At 31.8% G+C, this 15,377-nt stretch overlaps 2 protein-coding genes across 3 annotated transcripts; both read right to left on the bottom strand.

Annotated features, from left to right (window-relative positions):
* Nucleotides 1–2,238: 2,238 nt before the first annotated feature.
* On the bottom strand, nucleotides 2,239–6,966 carry POK (Vps52 / Sac2 family). 2 transcript variants are annotated; one of them, XM_078960134.1, is made up of 21 exons: nucleotides 6,784–6,966; nucleotides 6,303–6,357; nucleotides 6,119–6,213; nucleotides 5,991–6,048; nucleotides 5,788–5,883; nucleotides 5,607–5,708; nucleotides 5,432–5,515; nucleotides 5,277–5,357; nucleotides 5,060–5,203; nucleotides 4,873–4,964; nucleotides 4,694–4,775; nucleotides 4,423–4,605; nucleotides 4,190–4,305; nucleotides 4,010–4,068; nucleotides 3,826–3,926; nucleotides 3,652–3,702; nucleotides 3,319–3,498; nucleotides 3,106–3,240; nucleotides 2,944–3,018; nucleotides 2,782–2,839; nucleotides 2,239–2,693 (listed from the first exon to the last, which is right to left on the bottom strand). In XM_078960134.1, the coding sequence occupies exons 2-21, from the start codon at nucleotides 6,327–6,329 to the stop codon at nucleotides 2,392–2,394; spliced, it is 2,121 nt and encodes a 706-aa protein (XP_078816260.1). In that variant the 5' UTR covers nucleotides 6,330–6,357; nucleotides 6,784–6,966; the 3' UTR covers nucleotides 2,239–2,391. The 2 variants fall into 2 exon arrangements, with proteins under 2 accessions (XP_078816260.1, XP_078816259.1); XM_078960133.1 differs by having other exon boundaries at nucleotides 2,239–2,696; nucleotides 6,784–6,965.
* Nucleotides 6,967–13,232: 6,266 nt separating this feature from the next.
* On the bottom strand, nucleotides 13,233–14,636 carry LOC144999772 (RING-H2 finger protein ATL58-like). The gene is made up of 3 exons (XM_078958939.1): nucleotides 14,279–14,636; nucleotides 14,004–14,092; nucleotides 13,233–13,694 (listed from the first exon to the last, which is right to left on the bottom strand). Exons 1-3 carry the CDS (start codon nucleotides 14,525–14,527, stop codon nucleotides 13,412–13,414), a joined length of 621 nt encoding a protein of 206 aa, XP_078815065.1. The 5' UTR covers nucleotides 14,528–14,636; the 3' UTR covers nucleotides 13,233–13,411.
* Between the last annotated feature and the right edge of the window lie 741 nt (nucleotides 14,637–15,377).

The raw sequence follows: 15,377 nt of genomic DNA, 5'->3' as shown, positions 1-15,377 counted from the left end.
AAAAAAGATGAAGAGAGAGAGAAGGAAGAAGATCTATAAAGAAGGATGGGAGAGATTGGACTTTGACCTCTACATATTTTTGACTTTTTTCTTATCCAATGGACCAACGATTTAAAACCCAAATTATATAAAAAGATAAGTTAAATACGTATTTTATATAACAACATTTTTCACATTTTCATAATTATGTTATTAAATGTTTTTTATATGAATACCGATACGCAACAATATTTTATTTTAACACCAAAGATATGATAATTAATTGAAATGTGACTGCTAATTTGTGTCGGTTGCATAAATTAAAAAATATATATATTGTTGTATAAATTGATAATTTAAGAAAAAAAAAAGATATGATAAATAAAGTTGTAGCTTGTAAATATTTTGTATATCCATTTATATCCTTTTGTAAAATTAGCTTATCTGTTCTTCCTGTTTTGTAGGAAATTAGGAAAACATTCTCCTTTAGAATGGAAATCAAATGAATTATGGGAATGGTGGCAACTTTATCCTTATCAATTATCATATAAGATTATAGACAGTATTTGCCACGTCGTACTCCTTGATGATCCTTATCATGTATAACAAACTTATTGTTGACCCATATATGGATGTTTTAGTTTACAAAATAAGACAAAAGAAATCAAAAGAAAAAAAAAATACACTCGAATATACGATTGAGCAAATCTTCCCACCATCAATGGCCCAATAATTACTTTTATATAAAGCTTATCTGGTAATTAATTATATTTTATATTTCAAGGTTGTCAAGATCGGGATCCTACCTAGGATCGTTTTTGGGTTTGCAAAATCGGAATCGTAAGATCGGGATCGAGATCCTAAGATCCCACAAAATAGAATATAATTCTAATTTATAATATTAATCATAAAAAATATTTCAAACATTTAATTTTTCGTTCAAAAGTTATAAAAACTTTAAAATATTAGTCATAAGTCACAATAAAAATGATAAATGGTAGATTGGTAAAGGGTAAAAGACATAAAATGGTAAAAAAATTTCATTTGAAATTTTTTTTTAAAGGAAGGTAGGGTCGGATCGGATCTCGATCCTACGATCCTACCTACGATTTTACGATCCTACCCAAAATACGATCCTTTTACGATCTGGATCGTTTTTCATACATAGGATTGTAGGATCGTACGATCCTACGATCAGGATCGCGATTTTAACAACCATGCTATATTTATCAAAAAATTAACAAATATATTAAAATACATGAGTCATCTCTAATAGATGAATTTTTTTTTGCCACTTGTCACACTCTTATTGAATTGTCAAATGTTATTTTCTGGTTATTTTGAATTAATTTTTTTTTCCACATGTAGTTTTTTTATTTTATTAAATTTCATATAATATTTTAATATAATAATTGCAATAAATGTAGTAATAAATGGATATCATTTTCATTAATAAACTTACCTTTTAAATTCAAAATTTTCAAAATTAAATTTTATTAGTTTTTTTTATTTATTTAAATTATTTATTCAAATTTAAAAGATATAAAACATTTCTATTATAATAATGCATTATTTTTCTTATAAATTCAAAGTTCTTAAATATTTTGACTTTTATACTTAACTTTTTTAAAAATTAACCCATTTAATATATAGATCTCACAACTAGTAACTAATATTGATAAGTTTTCATATATTTTTTTTATAGACAGTTACATCAATGATCCTTGTGATTGGTAAAAAAAATACCGCTACAAGTTATTTTGATGAATTTTGAAGGTGCTTGGCCAGTCCTTGAGAGTGTAAAATGTTTATGCTAAAAATACTAATAATTCATTAGAACAAAATATATTTTTAAGTAAAAGCATGTGTTTGTTTATAGATAAGAAAGATTATACTTTTTTTTAATAAAACAGCGAGTTAGTTTGAAAAAGATTATCTTAAGGCACGTTTGGTTCAAAGATTGAAGTGGAATCCAAAGGAATTGGATGCTTTTGGTTTGGTTGTCAAATGGACTGAATTAGATCTAATCAGGGAATATGTATCGTATTGATTTTATGATTCCTAAGGGTAATAAGCCAATAAAACCTAAATTCCATGATTCATTTTTTAATACACTAATAACAAAATTATGTGCTCTTCTACTTTGTCAACATTAACCAGTCTACTACTAGGCAACCTACTATATTTCTTCACAAGTAATGTTCATATAATATGCAAAAATAACTAACATAATGATATCTATTAATATGCAAAGGAAAATAAAAAAAATCCACAATTATCTTATTTTATCAAAAAACCTCATCTGAATTCTGACATCACAATATGACATACAAATGGACAAAAAAAGAGAAAAAAGCAAGTGAATCCTTAAAAATGTTTAGAAATCAATGAAGGAATGATGATATGTTTGTTCTAGAATGTCCTGGAGTACTTTCTGATTTCATACATTATGGATGATATGGAAACAAGGTCTTTGTTAAGAGCAGAGCCACCCGCAATCCTCTTCATGCAATCAGAGAGTCTTGTATAATACAGCAACAGCTGTGTTAAAGCTGCTCTTAATATTTCCATCCCACAAAGAAAGTTGCTGAATGAAGTGATGACGTCACCATGCATCAACTCAATTGCTGCTTTCCATCTGCTTCCAAAGTCTTTCACCAGCGGCTCCACTTCTGCAACCGTGATTGCTGCTTTATCCGAACTCCCCTCCTCACCTGCTGCAAACCATTTTTTATTTTATTTTTTTATTTTTAAAACCATAAAATGACCATTTTACCCTTCACTCAAAAAACACACACTTACATGCTCGGGTTTTTACAAACTTGATGAGATTGCCAAAATGTTCCACCAGCAATTCTTCCTGTGACAGACAAAATAGGAAAAATACTTCCATCCATACTTATACCATAAAAGACGAAAATGCCCTTCACCCCCTTAAACTCAAAGTCAAACAACTTAACTTACCACATAAACAGCTGTATTATTTTTCAAAAGTTCTTCAAAATGGAGCTGAATTTTCCCACCTTCGGGACCCGCTTCCTGGAAACCAAAATCAAATACATCGATAATAATTTTTTATTTTTTTTATAAATAATCATGTGATTATTGAAATAAAACGTATTATACCTTCAAAACTGCAATTGTCATGTCATAGTTGTTGATAAGAAACACAGTCTGCAGTTTTGGCTTTGTGAAGGTTTTTGCAAGCTTAATAAGCAAGTCATCTATAGCCATTTTCAGTCTTTCCATATTCAGATCAAGCTATAAATCAATTTGCAAAGTGTTAAATATAATATATTAATAATAATAATAATAATAATCAGTTGTTTGACTGCTGACCTGGCCATCACCATAGTCAACATTAAGTTGAATAAGTGAAGCTGTAAATTCAGCATAACGCCTCATGACATAATGTGGATGCACATCATCTTCCCATAATGTTTTCACATTTGCATTTCTCAGACTGTTGATGTGCATGTCAAATATCATCTTGAAACGTGGCCATAATGATATATTAACCTAAGTTTTTTTTTTTTTTTTTTTTTTTTGAACAAGAAAAAACTGAAATTAAAAATTATGTAATAGAGAGAAATATATGAAAGTAGTATGAACTAAAAACAAATAGATGAAAGTACATTGCTAGTTCAGAAAAATACCCTACAATATACATACCTTGTCTAAATAAGAATCAAGACACGGAATCCTCCTCCTAGACATTATGAGCTGAAAAAAAATAAGAAAAGATGACTCAATGTATAAAAAAAATATACAAATATAATTCTTTATAACAAGGAAATTTAAAATTTTCTAGATAAATTATTCAAAAAAAAAAATTATAAGATTCACCTGGTGTTGGTGTGTGATGCGGATCATAAGCATTATACCAATTGCATCAAAGCAATTTGGAAGAATTGTACCAAAATGCTCATCCATTACAGTAAATGGCCCTGAAAAAAAACCAAAAATATATATATTTTTTTTAAATATATTTAAATAACTGATTTACAATTACTGCAGATTATTCATCTACCTGAAAATATATCTAAAAATACAGATTCTTCTCCAAAAAAATCCCCACAGAAAACATATCTGTACATCATAAAAGTTAATAAGCATTTTCGTGTGTGTGTGTGTGTGTGTGTGTGAGAGAGAGAGAGAGAGAGAGAGAGTGTGTGTGTGTGTGTGTGTAAAAGAAACAAATATACAGTACTCCGAAGTAGCAGTGTCCATAAGCAGTTTATGCAAGCTTCTGAAGAGGACTTCATATGGATATTTTTTGGAGCTTGCTTCAGCAATATGTGGAATTAATGAAGGCTCATCAATTTCCTATATATCATATCAGTAATAAACAAACATAACTCAAATGCCAGCTGGCAAGAAAACAAACAACAATAACTTGAAATTTAAAAAAAAAAAAAAAAAAAAAAAAAAAAAAAAAAATACCTTGAGAATATTTATCCTATCTCCAAGAGCAAAAATAGCAGACCGATTTTTCAAAGGCTCTCTTCCTCTTGAAAAAAGACTCGTGCTTCTGGTGTCTACACCTATCAAATCAGTGGGACCCGCTATATCCAGCTGTAATTTCTCCAATGCTTGAATATAAGCACGAAAGTGTGCACTTAACACCTGCCACATCATCACCAAATTTTTATAAACACAAAATTCGGTAGAGAAATACCAAATATACCCTTACTATACTAATTACTATGTCTACCTTGTTCATTGTATCAGTATATGCTACACGAACTTCATTATAAATCTCCTTTCCATGTTCCTTGAGAAATGTAATTACATATCTGCATGGGTATATGATAATTAAATAATGTATTTAATAAAAATAATAATACATAAGCATGTTGCTATTATGGTGAAAAGTTAGAAGAGATAACTCACTTATATTTCAACAGGATGCTCTGCTGAAGAATCTGGATATTTGTTTTAGGTTTTCTCAAAGCATAAAGCTTCTGAATCATGAATTCAAATACCTAAAAAGTGGAAAGAAATTTGTAAAAAAAATTACAGGAAACAAAGTGAGGTCATGTGAAGAATGTAAAAGGAAATGGATGAATATGTATTTTACCTTTGAAATTGCTTTTTGTCTCAATCTTTCTAACTCGGGTTGAACATCTTTTAAAGCATTTGAAGTTTTAACCATGGAATCTACTTCCACAAACTTCAGCTTCTTACTCAAGATCTCAAGAGTCCTCAAGTATTCCTCATTGACCTATAAAAAATTTATAAATATTAAATTACAAATTCCCTCCAAAAAAGAAATGAGTATTGTTCACATAAAGTACCTCTCCATCAACAATTATCTCTATCATCCTTGGTGGGACAATGATGTCTTCAACAAATTTTGCTAACTTTGATTCTGCCACCTGTAAAAATATCCCAAAAGGAAATAATTAATCATTAAAAAAAAAAGTATTCCAGAAGATTATAATGGGATTACCTTGCGATTTTTCAGCTTCAGCCCCATATCCAATGATTTCTCCTGAAGAATCTTTATGTCTGAACTAATAGAACCAATCTCAACCTGTCACAAGAAATTTAAAATACTTTAAAGAATATAATACAAAAGCTTGAAGAAAATTTCTTTGAGTCTAGCATAAAATGTGATGAACTACCTGAAATCCACCAAGCAGAGTTTCCATTTGTGAAAGAATAACATCACAATCACGAATTTGATCATGTAGTGACACTAGATTATCACTCTCTGTTATATACTCCTGTTGATAAAAAAAAAAGATTGGAAATTACATTAGTAAACTGAGAAAACAAAAAAATAAATGCAAATCAGCCACCTGCCTGAATAGAGTCCAATTCAACTTGGCGTAAATTGTTTTCAACTCCCTTAGTATACTCCCTCAGTTTCACACCTTTTGATAATATGTTTGCAACAACCTAAATTCAAACAAATAAAATGATATTGTACACGAAAACAATATAATTTTGATAATTATCAAATATCAACCGAGAAATTGGACAGAAATCCATATGACTAAAGGTACCTCATCGGCTTTGCACTCTTCAAGCTCCTGTTGTAGTCCTTCCAATGATATATCATTGCTGAAATAAACCAACCATTGATTTAATTGCAGAAAACCCAACATTTAGAGTCAAGGGTAAGAAAATGCACCTGCTTGCATCTTCTTCAATGGTTAAATCACCAACAACAGCTCCTAAATTAAAAACAGATTTACTAGCATCTGTGGTTTCGCCTTCAGGTTTAAGCTGAGAACATCAACATATACATGTCAGTGTGTCACACACAGGGAAAAGGGTGGAACGGATGCACCGAAAAGATTGAGTAGACCTCTTACCAGATCGTTTGTTGCTGCCTCCGCCATTTTATTCAGTCAATAGAACAAGTTACAGCTGAAAATGAAGACTTGCAGGTGTGAAAATGGGTATAAGGTTCGATAAAGATTATGGAGCTTTGTCAAATACACGATACAGATCCAGTGACAAGATCCACCAAATGACTGGATTATCTATCAATCAATCTCCTAATTTCATTCTGAATTTCTAGAAGGAGTCGAGAAGATGTCTGTGAGATGGAGACTCATGGCTACGTAAAGGAAAATATGAACTTATGTGGAATGGAAAAATAAGAAGATAGCTGTCATGATTTTTTTCGTCAATTACATGTCTTCCGGTGCAATTCGGACTTCAGATCGAGGAAGGAAAAATCTCTCAAGGAAAAATCATAGCAAATCTCAATCTCGAAAACAACAATTTTATCAGCAATCACAAATCAGAATCCCTTTTAACCTGTTTTACACTAAATACCACTTTTCTTACCTGATGCAGATCGGTGAGTATCGAATGTTAAGTCATTTAGGGAGCGACGGTGGTCAAAATCGATAGCGGAGAGTGTTTCCCTCGACGCGGTGGTGGTCGCCCCTCTCCGTCGCCGTAAATTCTTAGAGAGAGATGGTGGTTTAGACTTGTGAGAGTGACCGTTTTTGCTTCGAAGGTTGTGTTCATTTGATCATTTCCTTTATTTTAATTTTTTTTTTTATATTCATTTTCTTCTATTTTGATTTTTGATTGCTATTTTATTTTGTTAGTCGTTGATTTTGATTCCTAACCCTCGAAACCAAAATCCGATCATAACAACTCACGATGAATCACCAAAACCCACATTTTGATCAACACATACAATATGAATTGAATCGTAAGAAAGAAATTACAAATTACCTTCTTTTATGGAGACTGAAATTGAGGAAAAGCACCCGAATCAGCCTTCTTTCTTTTACAGTCAAAAGTGTTTGGTCGACACAGAATGACGATATAGCAGAAGAGAACGATGAGGAAAGATCAAAGATGTGTTGGATGTGAGCAGCAAGATGATAAAGATTACAGTAGAATGACAATGCAGCAGGAAGAAGCAAAAGTGGATGTGTTAGATGTGATCTAATAAAAGTTTGCAAGGATAGAATGAGGAACTTGTTTTTGATGATGAATTTTGATGGAATTCAATTCTACTACTTGTCAACCAAATTAATAGCATGGATAATCCAAATTAACCCAATGTTTGATTTAGAAATTACTTTCCTTTTCATTATTATCAAAAAAATTATAATGAAAGCATATTTAAGTTTATGCTTGTTAAAAATAAGATAGTTTATTGTAAACTAGACAGATATTAGCATCGAGATCTCGATGGGATAACGTTTGGCACGTATAGCAAAAATAGCACTTTGAAATAGGGCTCACAAATAGAGGAGTTGGGATTATCACGTAGATAAGTCGTTATTTCAAAACTTATATCTCGTTTTAATGTTATTTCAGTTAGATTTATTTTACTGATTTATAAAAAATAGATTCTTTGATATGGACCAACCCAATATTTGTAATATTCTTAGCCTAGTATCTTTTATGTCCCGTTATGACCTTGTTGGAAAACACTAGAAGGAAACAACAATTTTTTCTCCTTGTCTGCAACACTTTTTTTTTTATTGATGTGATCGACTCCCAAGTCCCGCCATCAAATTAAGTGACGAGAAGCTAAATCAAAGGGACCAATAAGGTAAGCATCTTATTCCTTTAAGAAATTTTGAGTCTTCCCTCCCCCTCGTTAAGTCCTACTTTTGTTATTAATCGACAACTTTTATACTAAGACCTCACTATCTTAGTTAGACGGTTAATGAACTTGCTTCTTTTCTATTACTTGTTTCTTGTTTGTTAATTCTTCTCATTACTTGCTTTGTGTCTATTAATAACTATATACATGGAGGGAATGCATTTAATTTGTAAGTAGATCTCGGTTAAGGCATTTAATTTGTAATTTGTTATATATAGTTGGCTAGTTAATGTATTTAATTTGTAATCTGTTATGTATATGTTATGTATAGTGTAGTAGTTGAGAGGGGGTAAACGTTATGTAACTCTTTTTTGTGCAACAAGTTTAACTTGTAAACATGGAAGATCATTCTTCACATGCTTCGACAAATCTAACCCCTACTGCTACGTCATGAGATGCCGATACCAAATGCCTAAATGGAGAGAGTTCTTGCATTGATACAAGAAAAAGAAAAGAAAAACAAAGAAATATAGAAATTATAAGATCATCAAACACAATAGAATTATAAGAAAATGAGGATGAGGAAGATGAGATGTGAGTTAAGGAGGATAGTAAGAAAAGAAAGTTTGTAAGTTCTATGTTCACGGTCCACTTGATCTTTTATATAAACAATCACAAAAAAAAAAAAAAAAAAAAAAAAGGACAATGGATAAAAACAATCCAATCAAAGAGAAGTTGAAGAACATTGTATTGAAAAAGTTTGTGATTTGGGCTTATGTGGTTGGCTTACCATTCAATTTTGTACATGATCAAGGTTTCCAATATGTAATTAATGCATTTCGGTACACCCATTTCGGCCCTCGCATGACCATTTTTGTGATAAATTAAGAAAAAATGTTATAGCATGGTTTGTCTTACCTATTTTATCCATTTTTGTGATTAGACATATTATTTTCAACTATACTAAATTGCGAATTCGCCAAGTAAAAGACAAGACCTTTTTTCACAATTAAATTATCTAGAATACATGTTGAAAATATCTAATTTTTTCTAATATGAAACTTTCTAACAATCTTATGATGATAATTTTTAAGGGGTTAAAATTGAAGAAAAACTATTAAGCTATGACTCTTATCGACACGATATTATGTATAATGTGTGCATTTATGTACGTTTTCAATTTATTTTTCAAGAATCTTATCGTAAGGCTGTCAAATGTATTTTTTTCTGCATGTATTCTAAAGATTCATGTATGTCCACTTGAATTGTTTTCAAGTAATTAGATATTTTCACGAAGGAAACATTAACAAGGTTTGAGTTATTTGGTTTGGGTTATTCGATCATTTAGTTAATTCAGTTTGGTTAACCTAATAACGGTATTTTATTTGATTTGGTTTTGGTTAAATTTTCATTATTTTGATTTGGTTAACCGAATAAGTTATTTAATTAATATGTATTTTTATAGTTTATATCTATAAATTAATATTTTATATTTATTTTGATAAGATTATTTACTAAAAAAGATTTCATAACTTATTATTTAATTATTAACCATTAAAAATTTATAATTGTTTATATATTGTATTAAAAATAAACAACTAATTAGCCAAATGTCAATTAACCTTCTATAACATCCAATCTATGTAACATCCGATCTAGGTACGAATCAATTTTCTTGTATTTATTTTAAAAATGGTGGCCACGACATGGTGGTGCATCACCACAACATGGCGGACTATGCGGGGTCGCGGGATTTTAATGACCCGCCACGACGTGGTCTCGGAGAACCACGACGTGGCAGGTGTTTTAGAGGAAACCTTAATTTCGGGTTTTGGACCATATATAAGGAACATTAAGGCTGGGGCTTCAACCTCCATCTTCCCCCCAACCTCATAAACCCTAACCCTAGCCTCCATTGAAGTTGTGAGTTTATTCTTGGTGCTTTTTGATGATTTTAAAAGGAGAATGAAGCTCTTGGTGAGGTGGCTACTTGCAAGCATCATTTCTTCATCTAAGCTTATTTCTTGGACCTTAGTGAGTATCCAAAACTCAACCTTTTCTTGCCGTGTTGCTAGATCTCTTATTTTTGTCCTCTTTTTCCATGATTTTGATGGACTTAAGTGATGAATAGTAATTGTGTAGATTTAACTTGTGAAATTTCTTTTAACATGCGAAAATTATGAGTTTTTTTTTTCATTAAAACATTTTTTTGAAGATTTTTCATGGTAGGAATATTTAAAGGCACAACAAAGAAATAGCTTATATTGTTAAAACAAAGTCTTAGAGTCATAGTATTTTATCAAAAAAATATAGTGTAAAAATTAGACCTCATAATGGATCAATCTAGGTTGGGTTTGGATTCAACTCATTTATTAATTGAATTGAAGTTTTCAACCCAACTTGTTTATTTAAAAGGATTAATATTTCCAATCCAACTCAACATTTTAGATAAATGGGTTTTCACTGGGTTAACTTGTTTATATAATTCCCGATCCAACCTACTACGTAAATTGATTACACTTGGGTTAATTCATTTAAAATCAAAAAAATAAATAAATATACTAAATATTAGACCACTTAAAACTAGTTCCAAACATAAATAAAGTTTCAAAGTATAAGAAAAGTACAATCTTAATTCACAAATACATATAAATTGTTCAAATAATATTAAAAATGTTTAATTTCAAAGTGATTTTGAAGAGTGAGTAGTATTGTTGATACTAAGAAAAGGGATGTGAATTATGATTGCATTTTTGAAAAATAAATAATAATATAGCATTATAATTTATAAATTAATATTTTGATTAATATATGATAATATTCAATTAATTATCAAATTAAATATATATTAAAGTTAAAAGGGTTAGCCGGTTAAAAACAAATTGATAATTTTTATCCAACCTAACCTATTTAATAAGCGGTTAAGCGGGTTGACTCATTTAACTTAAATTGGTTGCTCAACTCAATCCATTAATTTTGGGATGACAAAATTGCAAATTTGGTATGTGTGGTTAATCAAAAATTGAGACTTTGTCCAAAAAGTTTTGGGGTTGCACCATTAGTCCAAAAAATTTATTTTTTTGCAAATTTGGTCCAATACAATATTAAATGAGTTTGAAATGACATTTTTGTCATTTCTATTTCTTTTTCCCTTTCTTTTGATTTACTTTACTATTCATTAAATTAAAATAAAACAAAATATAAAATATAAACCTCACCCCACCTACATCCCTCTTCCTAGACTCTATTTCTCTTTCTATAGTTTTTCACCGGAAACCACCACCACCACCAGAAATCACCCCATCCCTCATGCCCTCTCCGTCTCTCTCATTTTTAATATATTTCCATTTTACAAGAATATAAAGTTGTCAGAAAATCTTATAAGTTACCCTCTTACAGGAGCCACCACTCTCTCACCGGAGTCTCCAAACTCTCCTCTTTATCCCTCATTCACTTAAGTTTCCATCAAGAAAAACCCTAATTGATTCCTTATTTGCAGATCTTTGGTTCATCGGACCACCGCCAACACCACCTCTATTAGTGATGACGGCTTTTCATCATCCACCTCTCTGTTTCTCTCACACACACAAACGAATTAGGGTTTCGGCAACAGAGGCCGGAGATCAAAAAAGAGCGACGACACTAGGGTTTCATCGAACATATGGTAGCGGCGACATCATCTTTGTCTTTACAAAGTTCATATGGATATCAGATCTATTGAAGGCAAAGAGCTGATCCAGCGAAGGAGATGAACAGATCTGGTACAGGCGACTAATAAATCTGACGAATCCAACAAAGAAGACGAAGAATTGTGGCAAAATGGGTGGCACCAACGTATAGATTTACGAAGGACCGCTCTCTTTTTTCTTCTTCGACGAAGTTGGTGCCGGATAAAACAACGGTGGTTCGACAATCAACGGTGGTCCGGCTAGCAGTAGTTAAAAGTTATTGATTTACTAGGGACAAACATATCACACAATGTTTACTAAACACTCGAGTGATAAACATGTTGCTATCATGATTGTATATGTCGACAACATTATCATTACATGTGATTATAAGGCTCTATTTCATCATAAGGAAGGCAACGCCTTAGGTGGTAATCAACTTGAGTTTTCTAGTATATATTTCCTCTTATGTTCTGTTTTTTTAAACAAGTTAAAATAATGCACTTGTATTAGACCCTTGTATCCCTCTCACATTAATATTTTATACGAAGAAATCGAGCACACTTTCAGATGTCCTTTTGGAGAGGATAAGACTTATGACTTAACTTTATGCTATATATAAATGTAAAAGTTAGTATTTGACTTTGCTAGGATTTAAGCACTTCAACAAACGATTCAACGATTTCTCAAACAAAGTAATAATGCAAAACGAAAACAAAGACACAATCAAGTTACATGGTTCATACAATCAGGATGATCAGCTACGTCCACAGTGAAAACGAGAGAGTTTTATTATTTCTATCGTAAAAGGCTCGGTACGATACATGAGATCACACGAATTCATATGATATATACATGAGGTTACACGAATTCATATGATGTATATACTAGTAAGTCAAACTAATATTAAGCCTAAAACTCAGTCGAATCAAAAACTGACCCATGACGAGATCTAAAGGCTAATCTAATATAGAAACTAGCCCACAGAAAACTTCTTCTTGGAGTGCTACCCCCAGCCTGCAAGGGGCGGCTCCCCCTTGACTCCCACCCGCTCTCGAAAGAGCGGGGCCCCATACTTGGTATGCCTAGCGGCTATATGGTCAAATTTACAACTTAACAGTCTTCTCTGTGGATGTGGTATTTGTAAAACCCATATGTTTATCTTTTTGCATATTATGTATGTGGGGCCTCCCGTTGAGTTCAGACATTGCATATGTTTGGCAAAATAGTAGGTAGCTAGTAAGCTATAACTTTTATTTATGTAGAAATATTTGGCAAAAGTAGTTGCAAGTTTTTTAAATGTGTAAAAGTACATAAAAAAACATCAAAAGAAAAGAATTTTTTCAAGGAGCCCTTTTTCTTTAATATAAAAGCTTTAAGCTCAGTTCATATTCCCAAAAGAAATTTTTCTTTAATTCAATTTTTTTTTTTAATTTATACCCATTATAAGCAAATAATGTCATTAAAATGCTAAGCTAATCTTGAAGAAAACAAAATGTTGCACAGTGTGGTCATGTTGTTAGTTATAGTTAACCCCTGACTTAAGGCTTATAAGAAACTCACAACTCTCACTTTCTGGGTTTCTATCTTATATAAACTTCCCCACTTGAACTCTTCATTTTTGTATCCATATGGAAAGAGTTATTACATACTATAAGCCCAATAATCTAACTACATATTATTCAAAGACAGCTATTCTATATGAATATAAATAGAGATTTTCTTGCCTTGTTAACTATTGTGTAGTAACAAGCTCCACATCTGCTGAAGACTGGCCACAATTATCAATCTGAAGAGATGCATCTGCATCACTACTGTTTTCTGCAGTGGTGGATGAAGTATCATTAGCTGTTTCTGCAACAGGTGGAGAAGAAGCAAGAAGAGAGAGGCGACAGAGAGGACATGTGGTGTGAGTTGAAAGCCAGTGATCAATGCATTCCACATGAAATACATGCTTGCAAACTGGTATCTGTTGCAGCCTATCATCTGCTTGGTAGTCCCCAAGGCATACAGAACATCTGCAAATTTAATGTCAACCAACTTTTAAAGCAATATGCCAGATGTGAAATGCATAAGATATAGATAGCAAGAAGATAAGAAATGATGGCTTAGAATTCGAATCTAAACGAGTTGTGTCTTAGATTTGATACAAAAATTACCTGAATTCCAGTTATCTATTTTAGGAAAAGACGGATTACATGGTTAGGTTGATTTTTCTGATAAAAGAATCCCAATTTCTTCAAATCTTAGTTGTGAGATTGTAATCATGTTATGCATCATCTAAAGATCTGCTATATATAATGAAAATAAAGAAGCACGAGACTCACAGGGTATCAGTTACAGAAAAGCTCTCCTTGAACACGATAATAGGCAACATCTCCCTCAGTTCTTTCTTCAGCCCCAAATCAGCTTGCTCCTGTTCGTAATTGGAAATAAACAAGATCAATCGAAAGATATTCGCAGGTTTAGAAAAGGAATCTGCATCAGAAAACGTAAGTAAAACGATAGATTTGTATGAAATCATAAATACTCTCAATGCTATGATGCGATTTCCGAAACCTAGATAAATCGAGATCAATCAGTAGCGAGAAGAAATTGATACCGTGGATACCGCATTGTTGACAGATGAGGGTTCCGACCAATGCGGTGAACGGCGGCGAAGACGGCGGAGGCGAAGATAGAAGAGATAGAAGGACAAGAAGAGGAGTAACGTGAAGACGAGGGTAAAAGCAAACGCAAATCCTCGGAACAGCTTTACTTCAGCTGATAATGCCCTCCTCCAATTCCAACAACTACTGCAACCTTCTGTGTCGCCTGATGGTGATGATGATTCGTCCGCAGAACCAGCCATTTCAAATCAGTTGGATTTACAGAAACTTGAAGGCATTCTCACTTGATCGATGCTGCCATTTTAGAACAACAGAATCTTGTGCTGCACCAGGCCTAACATAACTTTTGGCTACCGTAGAAATCACTTGCCTAACATATACATTTTTTAAAATCTATTAAAAAAAAGTCAATTATTTTTTAAAATCTTAAAAAATATCTTAATTTTTAGTGTGAGATATAGTTAATTTTAGTCACAATTGTTAAGATCCCAATCTTGATCTTAAGATTTTAAGATCATCCAAAGTTAAAAACACAATCTCACTAAAATCTATCTTAAATAAAATCTATAATGGGATCTTATGTTCTCCTCCTGAACTTACTAAAATGAGCTAATTTTGATAACGAGACTTTTTCTCCATCCACATAAAACTTAAGATAATGACAATAATGAAAATCCATTGATTTTGTTTACAAATAAAGCACGATATTGACATTCCTTCTTCAATCTTCCTTCTTCACTTCGTTATATTTTGTCATTGCTAATGTCTAAATTATATGTTGCCTCTCTTGCCGTTTGCTACCATCGTTTCTTCTTCTTTCGTAGGAGAACCCTAACGAAACTGTCGATGAACCTTTGCAAAACAATGAGAGAATAGTTTTGCAACAACAATTTACCCTTTTTACACGTTTCAGCTTTCTCCTCATGTCGCTATGTCTTTCATTGATTCACTTTACATGATTGGTTAGAACATGTATGTGAAAAACGACTAATGGCTCTTCCTTGCGTAAATGATTATGATACATAAGAGAATGGATTCAGTAATATATATATATATATATATATATATATATATATATATATATATATATAT

Source organism: Lactuca saligna, chromosome 6, assembly GCF_052625555.1.
Source record: "Lactuca saligna cultivar CGN05327 chromosome 6, ASM5262555v1, whole genome shotgun sequence".
NCBI classification, from domain to species: domain Eukaryota; kingdom Viridiplantae; phylum Streptophyta; class Magnoliopsida; order Asterales; family Asteraceae; genus Lactuca; species Lactuca saligna.
This window is presented reverse-complemented; position numbering and strand designations above follow the sequence as displayed.